We start from the raw sequence: 14,746 nt of genomic DNA on the forward strand, positions 1-14,746 counted from the left end.
ACAAGACTGCATACTGTCGCCCTGCCTATTTGACCTATATGCTGAGTGCATCATGAAGGTCGGTCTGGACGAGTCTTCAGCTGGAGTGAAGATTGCTGGAAAACGTGTCAACAACCTTAGATATTCGGATGATACCACTTTAATAATGGCAGAAAGTGAAGTGGAACTCAAGAGACTTCTGATACGCGTACAAGAAGAGAGTGAGAAGTTTGGGCTTAAACTGAATATTAAAAAGACAAAGATCATGGCGTCTTGCCCTATCAAGTCCTGGAGCATCAAGGGACAAGTGGAAACTGTGACAGATTTTCTCTTCTTGGGCTCCAAGATTACCCCGGAAGGAGACTTCAGTCATGAAATTAGGAGACGCCTGCTTCTGGTAAAGAGAGCCATGGCTAGCCTTGACCGTCTAGTAAAGAGCAGGGACATTAGACTGCCAACTATGATCCGTATAACTCATGCTATGGTCTTTCCAGTTGTGATGTATGGATGCGAGAGTTGGACTGTGAAGAAGGCTGAGCGCCGAAGAATTGACGCGTTTGATTTGTGGTGCTGCCACACATAAAGAATGTGTGGCACATAAAATTTTTTGTGCAACAAGTTCAGTCATCATGCCAGTATGTAGGGTTGAAAGTGAGCGTTTTTGTACCGCGTGGCTCATGAAGCAAAGTTTACAATTCTTTACTAAATCAGCTGCAACAACAAGGCTTGTTTCTAATAGTTTTTGTAGAAGTAAAAGCTGTGTAGATTTAGTGAGTAAAAGGAAATAGATGACAAGATCTTAGTGCAGAAGCAGCCCATGAACTTTTTGAAATGGCAAAAAAGGCATTTTCCGAGAAAACTAAATGGTACCTTGCAAAAATAAAGTTTGTTCCTTTGTGTCAAGATCTTTGCCCACCAAATGTAAAAAATTTTATTGCAAACAAAAAATGCATGGGACCTCGATTACCGTTCTTGTCTGAACACAACCATATATATTTTTCTTGAAGCGTATACAGGTTGTTCAGGCAAAAAGCCACCGCCATTGTGTTAGCCCATATTGAGAACATATGCACGCTGTTTCGTATCATACTTGTGGCGTAATCGTTCCTTGTGAAGCATTCACGTCTTGGAGTATCCATCTGCTTGTGAGGCTAGTCTGCCATGAGGATTCGAACCAACGACACCCTCTGGCAATTTTAGTGTGCACTGAAAAATGAGACATACTGCGCCTTCCTCTCCCTGAAAGCCAACTTAAACAAAAAATCTTTTTTAAAAATTTGCATCTACTCTTCAGGTGAAACTTGAGTGTTCCTCTTATTTGGCGTATATGTCTTGAACCTTGCATTCCCACAAGGCTTCACATGCAATGAATACACTTTGTCTCTGTTGTGTGTGCGTTCCCGTGCTGTCGTGTCGACAGAGAGCCAGGCAACCACGCCGCTCCAGAACCAAACACAAACTGATTTATTACAGTCCCCCTTGGCTGCGCTTCTGCTTGGAGGGCGCCACTATTAAATTCATAGGTGGCGACCCCAACATCTCCCCCCCTCAGTAACACAAACTGATTTATTACAGTCCCCCTTGGCTGCGCTTCTGCTTGGAGGGCGCCACTATTAAATTCATAGGTGGCGACCCCAACATCTCCCCCCCTCAGTCACAAGTTCAAGCGGTCCGATAATACTACACGGCAGCCGCTATGGGTAAACACACCACCATCATCAGGACGTGAAGGTCCCGCTGTAACAGGCGGCGGATCAGGTGCTGCTGCCTCTTGAGTTAGGAGGTGGGGCAGGAGAAGTGTGGGATCTGCTGTCCTCTGCACAAAGGGAACAAGGTGCCGACAATTCTGTTTCAGAATCGTTCCTCGCTCCGTTTCGATGACGAAGGACCTTGGACGCTGTGCCTTGCTCAGAACTGTAGCACGCACCTGGTCGGGTCGAACCCAGACCTGTTCACCGGACTGAAGTGATGGCAGATCCCCGACGCGATGACGTCGTTTGAAGTCCTTTGCAGTCCTTTCTTGTAAGGATCATCTCTGAGGGCTACCTCCTCTCTTTCGGGCCAGTGTGGACGAAGCTTTTCATTCGGTTTTGGGACTCTAATTCTCAGTTGCCTTCCCATTACGAGCTGAGCCGGGCTGAAGCCACTCGAACCTGGTGTATCACTATAGCTGAAAAGGGCCAAGTGAGGATCTTTTTTTGCCTTACGGGAGATGTCTTTCACAGTTTGAATCATTCACTCTGCCTCTCTGTTAGACTGTGAGTAATGGGGGCAACTGGTGATGTGTTCGAAACCATAAGATGCAACAAATGCGGCGAATTGGCCTGAAGAAAATGGCGGTCTGTTGTCTGAATTAACCTGTTGCTGTATCCCATGACGGGCGAACAGGCTTTTGAGCACCTCGACCACTGGAGGTGTTGTACGTTTCAGTGTCAAAATCTCTGGGAACCGGAAGTAGTAGCCCACTACCATCAAGAAAGTTTGAGAATTGTAGTGAAAAAGGTCCATGCCCGGAACTTCCCAGGGACGACCAGGCAGGTTTGTAGGAAGGAGTGGTTCCGCTGAATTCACTCGAGTAAGGGCGCACCTTTCACAGCTGGTCACGAGGGAGGTTATCTCCGCTATTATGCCAGGCCATCACAGATTCACGAGCGAGGGCCTTGGTGTGACCGATGCCCTTATGTCCTTCATGCTGAGGTGTCAAGACTGCTGGCCTCATTGCTGCGGGGATCAAGAGGCGAGTGTCTTTGAGGAGAAGACCATCACAAACAGAAAGTTCATCCTTCACTGATTCATACTTTGAGCGAAGAGGTATCTTTGACTTCTTTGGCCAGCTGTGCTGGCAGAAAGAGATGAGCGTGGTGCATTCTCCATCACAACTTTGGGCATACCTGTTATCCTGCATGTTCACAGGAAGCACATCTGGTCAGAAGCCATGACTTCGGTAGCAAAAAGTTCCACTGTGTCTACTGGATGCAGTTTGGGAGAGATGCGAGACAATGCATTCGTTGTAGTAGCCAACAATTTTCCGGGCATGTACATGATCTGAAACTGGTAAGGCATTGCTTAAGCCTGAGTCTTTGCACCCTCGGAGGAAGCACGTCAAATTCCATTTTGTCAAACAATGACAGAGAGGAAGGTGATCAGTTTTTACGATAAAGGTGATGCCTCTGATGAACTCGTTGAACTTCTGGATGACCCATGCTGTAGCTAAGGGCCTTTGCCCTTCAGGCAAAGGCTACTGGCCTGCGCTCACCAGTCGGTTGTGCTTGTAGCAGGACTGCTCAGTCCAAAAGAGTTGATGTCAGCAGAGACTGTTGTGGCATACGATGGGTGGTACTTTTCCAGACAGCGCTCTGACGTCGGAAGTTCCTTGACTTTTTTGAATGCAGCTTCCTGTTCATGCTGTCAATTCCATCTAGCATTCTTGTTGAGAAGGGTGTGTATCGGAACAGTGATTTCCGAAATAGGCAAGAACCTGGCAAGGTGATTTATCATCCCGAGTGAACGTCTGACACCTGCAACGTCTGTGGGAGGTGGCATTGCATACACTGCATCGATTTTGCCTGGGTCTGGCTTGATGCCTCGCATAAGTCGAACGCGTCTGGTGGTTACAGACTGAGGCCTAGCCACTGGACCTGCTGGGCGCTTTCATTCGGGAGCATCTTTTTGCAGTTGACGGTTGTTGAGAGCTGCTTTAAGACGAGTTCGTCATGCTGATCCCACTTCTGACACCATGTTGTGTGTGCGTTCCCGTGCTGTCGTGCTGAGAGGCTGAGAGAGAGAGCTAGGCAACCACGCTGCTTCAAAACCAAACACAAACTGATTTATTACAGTCCCCCCTCGCTGTGCTTCAGCTTAGAGGGTGCCACTATTAAGTTCATAGGTGCAGACATCAACAGTCTCCAAAGTCTCAGGTAATCATGGTTTGTATATGCACCATAATCACATCACAAGCCTCATCACATGCGTTGAAATCGACGCCTGTAGCCTGGCTTAAATGCTGGTAAAGATGGCAAGAGGTTTAAAAATAAACAGCGCAAAACACACAGACGAAAGAATAGAAACAGACACCACAAGCGCTGACTCTCAACTGATTTTTAATCATCGGAAACACTATATATAGGAGAACACAACAAATACAAAGAAGAGCACGTGTGGCTACGTGTTGTCAAGATACGCCACTTCACTATCGCGCAGTAACAGCGAAGGTTTGCTGACGCACAACCTGCGCTGTTTTATTTTTAAACCATGTATCACCAACTCGCCCGCTTTGCCATTCTGTTGAATGGCAAGAGGGCTTGCCATGTGCCTGTTATGGGTTGGCGTGACCACGGCCTGCAGTGTTTGGCGACTTCATTCAAAAACCTCGTGCGATAGACCGCATCAGTCATATGCCTGAGAGACGGTGTGAACGTAAAGAGTGCATAGACTATTGAGAAGACATTATCTAGACAACACTGTCTCCCAAGTGGTCCTTGGTGATTGGCAGGGGGAAGCATGGTTGTTTCTGTTTTGAACACTAAAAAATTGTGAGACCTGCAGTTTTTTGCAAAAATTGTGCAGTGAGCTTAGAGTAGTAAGGTTTCATCTTAGAAAGTAGTGATTTTTCAGAAGGCGATTTTCTGTCAGTCGTTTTCACTGATGTCGCTGTGCCCATGTGGGCTTCCTTGCTGGTGCAAGAACTAATGACGGCCACCTGTCTTGCCTATTCCTTTTCCTTGTTTATTTATTTATTTATTATTATTATTATTTATTTTTTTTTTTTCAATTTTCTTGCCCATGCTGACCGTGATGTCTATCCTACCTTGTTTCAGGTGTTCCAGGTCCGCAAGCTCACCGGCAAGGATGGTGGCCGCATTTTTGCCATGAAGGTCCTGAAGAAGGTGTGTGCTTGCCATTTCTTTGTCGGTAAACTGCCGGTCATACTGGTTCGTTTTCAGAGGAGGCACAATATTAAAATTTGTATCCAACAGTTTTCTTAGAGTCCCAGACAAGGTTGACTTCTTCAGTACATGGGCTCAGTGCATAGGTCGGGGCCTTCTTGTTGTCTATAAAATATTAAATTTATGCTTACTTTTGAAGGCTGCGAAAAATGGTAAGCGTACGCCTTAGTCTTTACGACCGCGACTTTTGTCTGTACGGAAAGTGCAAAGTGGGCGGCCTCCGACATCGCACTTGTGGCACGCGCAACCACATCCTGCCACGTCCGCGGTGATACGCCGCTCGCTTCGAAAATGACTCATAAAATGCCGTGAGTGTGCTTTCTTGGCAAAGCCAGTCTCTTCCTCTACTGTGCTGGCATCAAAGGATGAGGTGGGACAGCGCAGCTGCTAAGTATTTGGTTCTTTTTTTCTGATTCCCTGTTGAAGGATGGCTTATGTCTTTTCACCCTTATCTGTTACTTTTGAAGCCGAAGCATCACTATGCTGGGTAGTTCGAGCCGTCAGGTATGCACGGTTTTTACATTCAAGTGACCTTGACAGATACTGCGCCTTTCCTTTCTTATAAACCAGTTTACAATGGAAGCAAAACGTTCAATATGCTAGGTATAGTAGCAGGTCTTCATGTCACTCTAAATTTGCCCTTCAAATGATCTTGACATAATTAAGTGTGGGTGTCCACGATTTCATGGTGTTCAGGTTAATGTATACTGTGCCTTCCCTTACCCAAAACCTAAGCTTTCCTCCCCCCCCCTCTCCTGGCACCAGCAGCCACGGTCGCTCCTAACGCTACTCTCCCACTGCCACCTCTACTCTCGAACCGCCGGCAAAGAAGCAGGTCGCAACTCCCACTAACTCCTTGACTTCAACAACCCCGCTCTGGGAACCCCAGCCCTACCACCTCAGTTCGACCAACTCATAAGGTTGGATTCAGGCCGCGGTGCAGACGGACATCCAGGCAACGGAGAGGCAGCCCTGGTTTGTGTGATGTCACCTTAAACAACCATGAAGGTCATACAGATACTGTGTCTTTCCTTTCTTATAAACCAATGTGCAATATACAAGAAAAAAATATGAAGTCATGATTTTGGCCTGGTTAGGTGTACGTGTCCACAATTCTGTGGTGTCCACTGAAAAGTATAAGGGTCTTTCTTTTCCCCAAAACCTAATTTAAATAAAAATTATGGAAAGTGCGGATTGAAAAGCGGGTGTTAAAAAGGCTATCGCTGCAACACTCGCAGCTTTCGCTCTATCACTAGGTTCAAGCCATGCTTAAAACCCCACAATATTTTCCCGCTCTTCTTCGTTGTGTAGTTTGTTTTTGTGGGGAAGGAAAAACATTATTCTCTGGAACGTCAACATTATAACCTTGCTGGGGTCACAAAAAAATGTTCATTTGGACCAAAATTACAGTAATGCAACTGTGCTTATGCTATTTTGCTAAAAAGGTCAGTGCTTAGTGCCCGCAGATTGGCTCCCATGTCTGTCACCCATGTGTAGTAGCGCTAGAGAGCACTTCTCCACATTGTACAAAACAAACCTGTGACGGTAAATTTGATGCATTTGTATTGTGAAATTCACACCTCTGACTGTATCGAGGTTCTGCTGTAGTTTCCTGCTTTAGTCCTTTTATGCCTCAGTATGTCCTGCCCCTCTTTGGTTGCGGATGCACCGCTTACCAGCAAGAGCTGTTGTTGGGCTAGTTGGCCTGAATCGTGAGGTCATAAAAGGTTATGCTAAAAAATAATGGCACAACAGGATTGCGCTTGTCCTGTCTTCGTGTCATCCTTTTAGTGCATCATGGCACTGTCTGCCACATGGGTGCTACCTTGCACCTGCCCGGCAGTCTTCATATTTGCATTTGAAGTGCAGCGCACCGCAATGCAGTGTGTGAACGACACGTGCACGCCGGAGAGCAGAAAGTGGCTGCACTGCTATGCACAGTCATACCCTGCGGTAGAATTGTGTACTAAGCAAGTTCTTCTGTTGCCAGGCCACCATAGTGCGAAACCAGAAGGACACTGCACACACAAAGGCTGAACGAAATATCCTGGAGGTGGTCAAGGTGAGTAGGGCAAGCTGTACCATGGCATATATGTTGAGCAAGAGTAGTTAGTGCATGAATTTTTTTCAAGAGTGCCCTTAGTGCCTGCTTGCAGGATACCATTACAGTACGCAGTTGAACTCTACTGTAGTAAACTTGGAGATCGTAAAGTGAAACTGTGGTCCCATTTTGACTTCTATAGATGACTGGTTTTTTTTTTTGTGTGTGTGTGTGTGTGTGTGTGTGTGTGTATTTAAAGTAATGACACATTTAAATAAAATTTTATTTTTATAGTAAAGAGCAACTGACCGTGGCAATGTACTATCAGCAGAAAGATATCATAGCATGTGGACAGCTTAGGATTGCAAGGTCAACATTGAGAGGCAAATGGATACTAAAGGCTGTGAAATGGTGCTCGTTGAGATGATTTAACCACCAGCATATGAGCAGCGATGAGAAGCAGAAAGGACAAATATGCGCAATGCTAGGGAGTGCAAAGCACGAGGAAGCAGAATCATTGTGTGCAGAGGCATCTGCACTGCTCTCAGTATTTTTTTTCTCTTTTCTTGACTGTTTCCTCTTGGAAGAGTTATGGCTTACTGTGGTCCGCTACTGTGACCAGCTACCACGTGCGGTCAGTGTACGCCACTGCCCGGTATGTGGCACCATCTGGTACCCTTAGAACAACCTATGCATGCGCAGTAGCACGCCTCGTGTTGGTGGACTATGGATTGCACTATGCTGCAACTCCCTAATGACATTAAGACAGAGGAAGATGTCATGTTCATGCTAAGCTTTGGTTTTCACATGGAACCAAACTTTCATTATATTTGCAGCCACTTTGTACTCATGTAAATGCCATACTTTCACAAGGCTGGAATTATGCAAAATTGATAACAGGAAATAAGTTATTACAGTGAAAGCTTGCTAATTTTAGCCCTCGATAATTCGAATTTTCGGATCGCATCACTCAGTGTGACCAAGCTGCATAGCGGTCTGAGCCTGCTAATTTGCACGTGAGTCGGTCCCGCCACGGATTATCCGAACTGCGCATTATTGCATCTGGGTGGCTGTGGGTTTTCTACCGGTTACGCCGCATTCAAGTATGATTGGCACTGGAGGATACCATCAATATAGTAGCTCACTTCAAATCTGTTGCAGAGTTGACTGTGCATCTCTAACGTGCGTGACAGCGTAATGAAGCACGGATGGCCTTGTGTCTGGTAATAGGGTGACTACCGTATTTACTCGCATAATGCTCACACTTTTTTTTTTTTGTGGAAAATTGATGCTAAGTTGGGGTGTGCAATAATTATGCGGGGGAAATTTTCAAGGAAATGTTTTGGAGCGCTAAAAGCAAATTTAAATAGGTGTGAATCTGAGCTCTTAGGCCAGCTATTGTAAATATAACCAAAACATTACTTTCAAGCATAAATTAACCTTGTTATAGAAGTACAGTGTTGCCAAAAGCACAAATTACTAAAGCACTTTATTTGCTGTGCGCAGCCTCATCATCACTCCCCGCGTTAGACCATACAGTTCTACCCTTGATCAGAGACTTGACCCGAGTCCATGTCGACACTGCAATCGCTGTTTTCAGTAGCGTACCACACATACTACTGCTGGCAGCGCAGTTGCTATGCTGTAGCGCTTAGTCGAAAGCTTTCAGCCTTAAAGCAGCTGTATAAGTTGCATACCACCCCATTGCGATGCGGCACCAAGAACACGATAGATGGTGGAACAAAGCAAGTAACACGGACGGACGGAACGAGAGGACAAGACGCGGAGACATCTTGCAAAATGGCGACGACTATGAACGTCATGGAGGTAAAAAAAAAAAAAAAGCCGACAATAACTTATGATGATGATGATCTACCCGAGCACGCTATCGCCGCCTGGTAGCGCATGCACACGAGGCCAGCTAGGTTTTCTAGCGCACCAAAGATGGTGCTTGTTATTGCTAGCAGACGACTCTCATGGTGGCAATATTGGTGGTGCGGTGATTATGAGATTAAAAAAAATCAAATTTTTGACGCCCAGGCGAGTGCGAGCATTATGAGAGTAAATACAGTATTAGTTGCAGTTTCGCTTTAATGAGTAAGACTACTTTCGGTTTTGCTTTCATGAGCTTCGTGCTATTCACTCCAGCCGTTGACAAATGCGCCTGTTGGTTAATCGATCGTTCTTGTGCATTGTTTCGGACAGTCGTTGGCAGTACTAGGCATATTCCGCGCATTAATTCGCATTGTTGGGCCCGTCAAGTACTGTTAAGCGCATGGTGCAGTGAAGCCTGACACTCAATGCTGGCTGCTTGTGAGGGGGCACCACTGCTACTGTGTCACACCAGGAAGGCCCTTAGCATTATCGAGCAGTTCTGCTTTCACAGTTTTTGACAGTATGCATGCCATTAAGCCACTGCATGCCATCAATGCCATTTGATGGCATTGATGCATGCCATTTGATGGCAGCCATCAAGCATGCCATCAAAAAGCCACTGCTCAATTTATAGCCAGATAAATTTACCGTAATACAGCGGGTTCTTGTCAGTTTTTTGTTTTATAGCGAGAGCTAATTTTGCCACGCCTGTCCGTGCCTGTCCGGTGCCCGTCTGAAGAGCAAGGAAAGAAGTAAAAAGAAGACAGTTAACTCGGCAGTTGGTAGAGGCGACCGACAACAGCGAGTTGCCAGGACAGAAGGTTCGTTCGAATGTTGTGACGGCAGTGTGCCCCGGAGTTGGTTCGACGTAGAGGCAATGTAATACCGCTAGAAGTCTACTCCCGAATGAGAATGGTCAACAACGAGAGGCAACGGGTGCTCATACGGGAAGTGATTCCCCTATGGCATAAATAAAGCCGAAACCATAGAGTAAACTATATGCAAAAGCCATGTCATTACTTTCAAGCCGAACCTAAGCGTAGCCATGCTGGCTGCTCTCGCGTAACTCCAGGTTTAACCACAATCTAAACCACAGGTAATTTTTTTTTCTGGGTCCATTAAATAATTTAATTTGGGTAATTCAAACAAATTTTTGTCCCACGAAGTTTGAATTAACGAGATTGTACTGCACCTCATGAAGAAATGAAAGGGAAATGAAATTTATTTTTTAATTTTTTAGGAACTAACATTAGACATTTAATAAAGAGTCAATTACCGGAAAGCGTGCTCTGAGCAATGCAATGCTGCTATCAACTGATATAGTGAAAACACTGATGTGGTGAAGGTTTCTGCCAGTCAGACTAGAAGGGTTTTAATATAGCTGTGCTATTCGCACCCTCTTGTATGCAAGTGTGCATGAGAGAAAAGGGCTCTTTTTCTGCCTAGCAGCACGGTTGAGGTTTTGTGACTTGAGCATGCTGACGCATGGTGTTTGCACTGTACCCAGCACCCCTTCATTGTGGACCTCATCTATGCGTTCCAAACGGGTGGCAAGCTCTACCTGATCCTGGACTACCTCAGTGGTGGAGAGCTGTTCATGCACCTCGAGCGGGAGGGCATCTTCCTCGAGGACACTGCCAGGTGGGGCCTCCTCCTCGTGATATGACATGTTCATTTTGCACTTAAGTCTTGGGAGCTGTCCAAGCCTAACTTTGCCACATTACTTAAGGGGACTAGGCAAGACCGCTGCATTGATGACAGTGGCAAATGGGGTCCCATGGCAAATGAGGTGTCACTTCTGGGCTTCCCCTCAACCTGTGTGCCTGTGTGTTCACTTGGCTCATGCGTGCTAGGCAGTGCATGTGGGTCTGGCTAGGCTGAGCTAGCGTTTTTCGTTTTTCTTTTTTTTTTTTCCCCCGTTTTGGCATTGCTCTCCTCGCCACGTTGCCAGTCTCCTTTGCCTCCGGCCAGACGCCACCGGGCTGCTGCGGGGGAATCGGGAAAGTCTATTATTGCGGGTTGCACAGCTGAAGGTTGGCATGTGTCACCGTAAAAAAATGTTTTGACTGCTATTTCAAAGTCATAAACGCTGGAAAATTCGGTCAGAAGACAGCCAATGAACTGATTTCACTACTTCCACTGCTCGTGTGCATCTACCAGAAGCAGCCAGTTTGTCTCAATTTGTAACGAGCTTTGCATGGTGGGACGAATGCTGGCAATAACATCTGATTTTTATTCTCAGTAAATGTACTCCAGTTATGTTGCTGCTTAGGTGGCAGAAATGCACGTGTGTAGCTGAAGAAATTGGGTTCACAAACCATCGTACTGCTTGACTCAAGCTTGGCACTCCAAGGCTGAAAATATCTCCCTGATCACTGCTTTGAAGTCAGTGGCTGCCCTCTGTGATCTGCACTAAAGAATGTTTAGACGCACCACTGTTTGCTTCTTAACTCTTTCATTACTACGCCTATTCAACTGCTGATCGATGCTTTATATCGCCGATTTCAACATATTTGAATCGTTTCTCGTGCACCTAGTGCCACCCAGTGGTTAGTCTAGGCACTGCACTTGTAGAACCAGTTTAAATCTTGCCACCCTTGCTATGTTTTGATTTTGATGGACCTTTTTGAGAACTAATGTGCATATGCTGTTGCAAAAAAGGGAATGGCGGCCGCACTTGAAAAAAACAAAAACAAAATTACCACTCATGGTAATGCAGCATTAATATGAAATTTTTGTGAACTAAAGACTTCCAGCAAGTCAAATATCGAATCTCATTGCCGGCTTTGTTATCTGACAGTGTTGACAGGTGATAATAACCCGAAAATGGCGCTACGTATTCACTAGTGAGCTTTGACTCAGAGTCCGGTTGGTTTGATTCCACAAAAACTCATTCCTGAAGGTCTGCTGCATGTCCATCATGTAGATTCGGCCTTTACAGCCACTTTGTAGCAGTTTTGGTTTGTTGCCTCACGAAAACCAAAAACTCGTGGCACGAGAAATGAGGCTGTTTCCACGCGTAGTTTTTTCTAACTAGCTCAAGAATGGCGCGGTACAGACGTTCTTTTTTCTTTTTTTACACTGCGTTACTTGGTCATTGATCTTCAAACTGTATATTCTAGATTTTCTTTGTTTATAATACATCTGTAGATGTTGTGCCTTTTCTATCTTATTTTTATCAACTCTCCACAAAAATGGCAATCTTCAGATTTTTTTTTTGCATGTTCCTTAATAAACTCTTTGCTTTGTAAGTAACATTTTTGGAAAAAGCATTCTGTTATGTGCAATATTGTATGCTGCAACGTGTGCTGCAGTATTGTTTGTGCTGGGAAAAAAATATTTTTCAAAACCTATGAAAAATGGCGATTTTCTCGTAACAAAAAGGTAAAACAGCTTGTGATGGTGACATGACCTCCTCTTGTTGAGCGAAAGCTTAGTTTTCACTGAAAGCAATGGCCTTGAGGGCAGCCATCAGCTGGTTATGAACCAGCTTCCCTCTGTGTCCCTTGGAATGTTTGTGCTAGCCCAGAGGGATTGTTGTCCTGAGCGAGTTCTGCACCGATCATCTAGTGTTGAACAGCACTTGACTGAGTAACGATGCAAAAGGGGGCCACTGTGTTCACTGTTACAGAGAAAGAGCTCGGGCATGTTGCAGGCCTGTACACATGGATGCTTGATTGTTAAAAGACCACCTTCTGTGCTGAAGCAGGTGGATGCTGCTTTTGAGCTGCTGATACGGGCCTGTAAATGTGGTCTGGCCTTGGCCAGGCATTTGTTAGGTAGCTGTGCACTTTGTTGTTTGTGAGTTGTGGCATTGTTGCCGAAGTAAGTCAAGCTTGTAGTCTGCATTGCAGCATGGAAAGTGATGACTAGATGGAAGAAAGTGTTCTTTAACCCTATGACTGTTTTTGCCGTTTGGATACTGCGCTAGCGTGCCAAAACATTTGCCGCTGGGGGTGAATGTTTTTCGGAATATTCGACAGTCAAAGGGTTAAAAGAGTACAAGCACTAAATTTTTGGTTGCATGTTTTCTTTCATGTACATCATAACTGCCGAATACTATGTAATCCATTTCGATTTGAACAGCTTAGCAGTGGTCATTATATCAATGGTCAGTACGTCGTGTGAGGAATATTCAGTCTTAATATTGGTATTCTTCAAGAGGTGGAATGTGATGAGTGAGCAAGCAGCGATTACGTTGCAGTTTTCTTCATGCTTCAGATGACCTGTGCCGGTCTGTGGCATCATAGCCAACTCTCAGGTGTTGAAACTGTAACAGATGAGCAAAGAAAAGGAATAAAAAAATTATTTAGTAGCCATAAGCTAATACTTTGTGGTGGTCCAAATACAGTGATGCCTTGCGCATGGTTAAAAAGCAGGACACATGCAACTGAAATGTAGTGTCTGCACTCCTTTGAAGCATGTTAGACATGGTCGATATGCTGTTTTATGCAGTTCTCTGATTGATCGCATGGTCCTTTGCACAGCTTCTACCTGTCTGAAATAGTGCTGGCACTGGAGCACCTGCACACGGAAGGCATCATCTACCGGGACCTCAAGCCAGAAAATGTGCTGCTTGACGCCCAGGGTGAGTGCGCGGTCAGCAGGGGACTGCGTAGAGCTCATGGTGCACCCCACATGATCAGTGTAGGATTCTTGATAATAGTCTGGGTGCTCTGAATATGTAACAGCTTTGCATGATTAGCTGTGTGTGCGACAACATGGCTTGTTTACTAATTGCTTCCTGTCGCTCTTGAGTTGGCTGGAAGGCAGCTTGAGTACTTGTTGGGGCTGTCAGGGCTCATCACGGCAGCTGTCCGCGATTGCTGTGGAAGAATGCACCCGATTTGCATGGCTAGACTGTGCAAGACATGGTATTAGTACAAATTGTCAAATGGTCTCCATTTGTGCAGAGCGAGAAATGTGTACTCTATAAAGACTATTAGTGCCTGCTGCTGTTTCCTTTCCTGTTGCAGGCCATGTGAAGCTGACGGACTTTGGACTATGCAAGGAGTCCATACAGGATGGGGCCATGACGCACACATTTTGTGGCACAATAGAGTACATGTGAGTCGCCTTCTCTCCCTGGTGTGGATCACTTGCGGAGGGAATGTTTATATACTTCTAGTGGCATTGCACCTGTGAACTGGCTGATGACAGAAGACCCCCTTACTAGTGGACCCGCTGCTGTGGCTCAGTGGCCACTGCCACTGATCACAATACTACCACACTGACAGAAGCAGTGCACTTTTTCTGCACTGCCTGTATTTGCAAATGCTATTTTGCTGTGGTGCAGTCGGTAGCTGTTACCTTGGCCTTCTCGTGGAATCAGAAATTGGTAGGAATGAAAGCGTGAATAGAGAATTTTCGATTGCTTAAAGTCTCTTGTTACATTCACATTTCTTGTGACAACTGTCAGGGTTGGCAAAGCTGGTTGCCATTGTTTCCACATACGTACTTTACTTTTCTGTTTAGATCTGAGACACATTATTAACCCCTTCCTCTCTGAATCAGATATCTGAGGAGCTAGAGTTCGTTGTGGTTAGTCAGGAGTGGCGTGCGTTGAAAGTGCAATAGTGGTGCACAACGGGGTCCTTTTAATACAACCAGTGGTGGGGCATGCACTGCACTAGGCAGGTGCAAACCATTCTTGGGGTCCCATCCATTGATCAGCAGAAGCTGTAGCTGATATACCTGCCTGGTATTGATTGATTTTTCTTGGCCCTTCCACACTTTGCTGGTGTGTCTTCTTCATTCTGTTCTCTTGCGTACATCAGGTAGTCCACTGCATGTCAAACTGCCATCTCCAAACTGTATGCAAGGAGCTGAGGCTGATCTAAGTGCTTTTGTATGTGAATTTGTGAGAGTGGACAGCTTTCGTGATCTGTTTTGCCGGGAGATACCA

The 14,746-nt window shown here is 45.6% G+C and overlaps 1 protein-coding gene and 1 pseudogene across 2 annotated transcripts in view; one reads left to right on the forward strand and one right to left on the reverse strand.

Annotated features, from left to right (window-relative positions):
* S6k (Ribosomal protein S6 kinase) overlaps window positions 1-14,746 on the forward strand; it is a 96,695-nt gene that overhangs the window by 19,613 nt on the left and 62,336 nt on the right. For both annotated transcript variants that reach the window (XM_084597392.1, XM_084597393.1), the window contains exons 4-8: window positions 4,797-4,865; window positions 6,916-6,987; window positions 10,349-10,482; window positions 13,329-13,429; window positions 13,818-13,908. In XM_084597392.1, the coding sequence (XP_084453518.1) occupies window positions 4,797-4,865; window positions 6,916-6,987; window positions 10,349-10,482; window positions 13,329-13,429; window positions 13,818-13,908 (467 nt within the window). The remainder of the gene's footprint in view (window positions 1-4,796; window positions 4,866-6,915; window positions 6,988-10,348; window positions 10,483-13,328; window positions 13,430-13,817; window positions 13,909-14,746) is intronic.
* On the reverse strand, window positions 1,634-4,763 carry LOC146194392 (uncharacterized; annotated as a pseudogene).

This window comes from Amblyomma maculatum, chromosome 3 (genome assembly GCF_055883805.1).
Source record: "Amblyomma maculatum isolate TAMU_Amacu chromosome 3, ASM5588380v1, whole genome shotgun sequence".
Classification (NCBI taxonomy): domain Eukaryota; kingdom Metazoa; phylum Arthropoda; class Arachnida; order Ixodida; family Ixodidae; genus Amblyomma; species Amblyomma maculatum.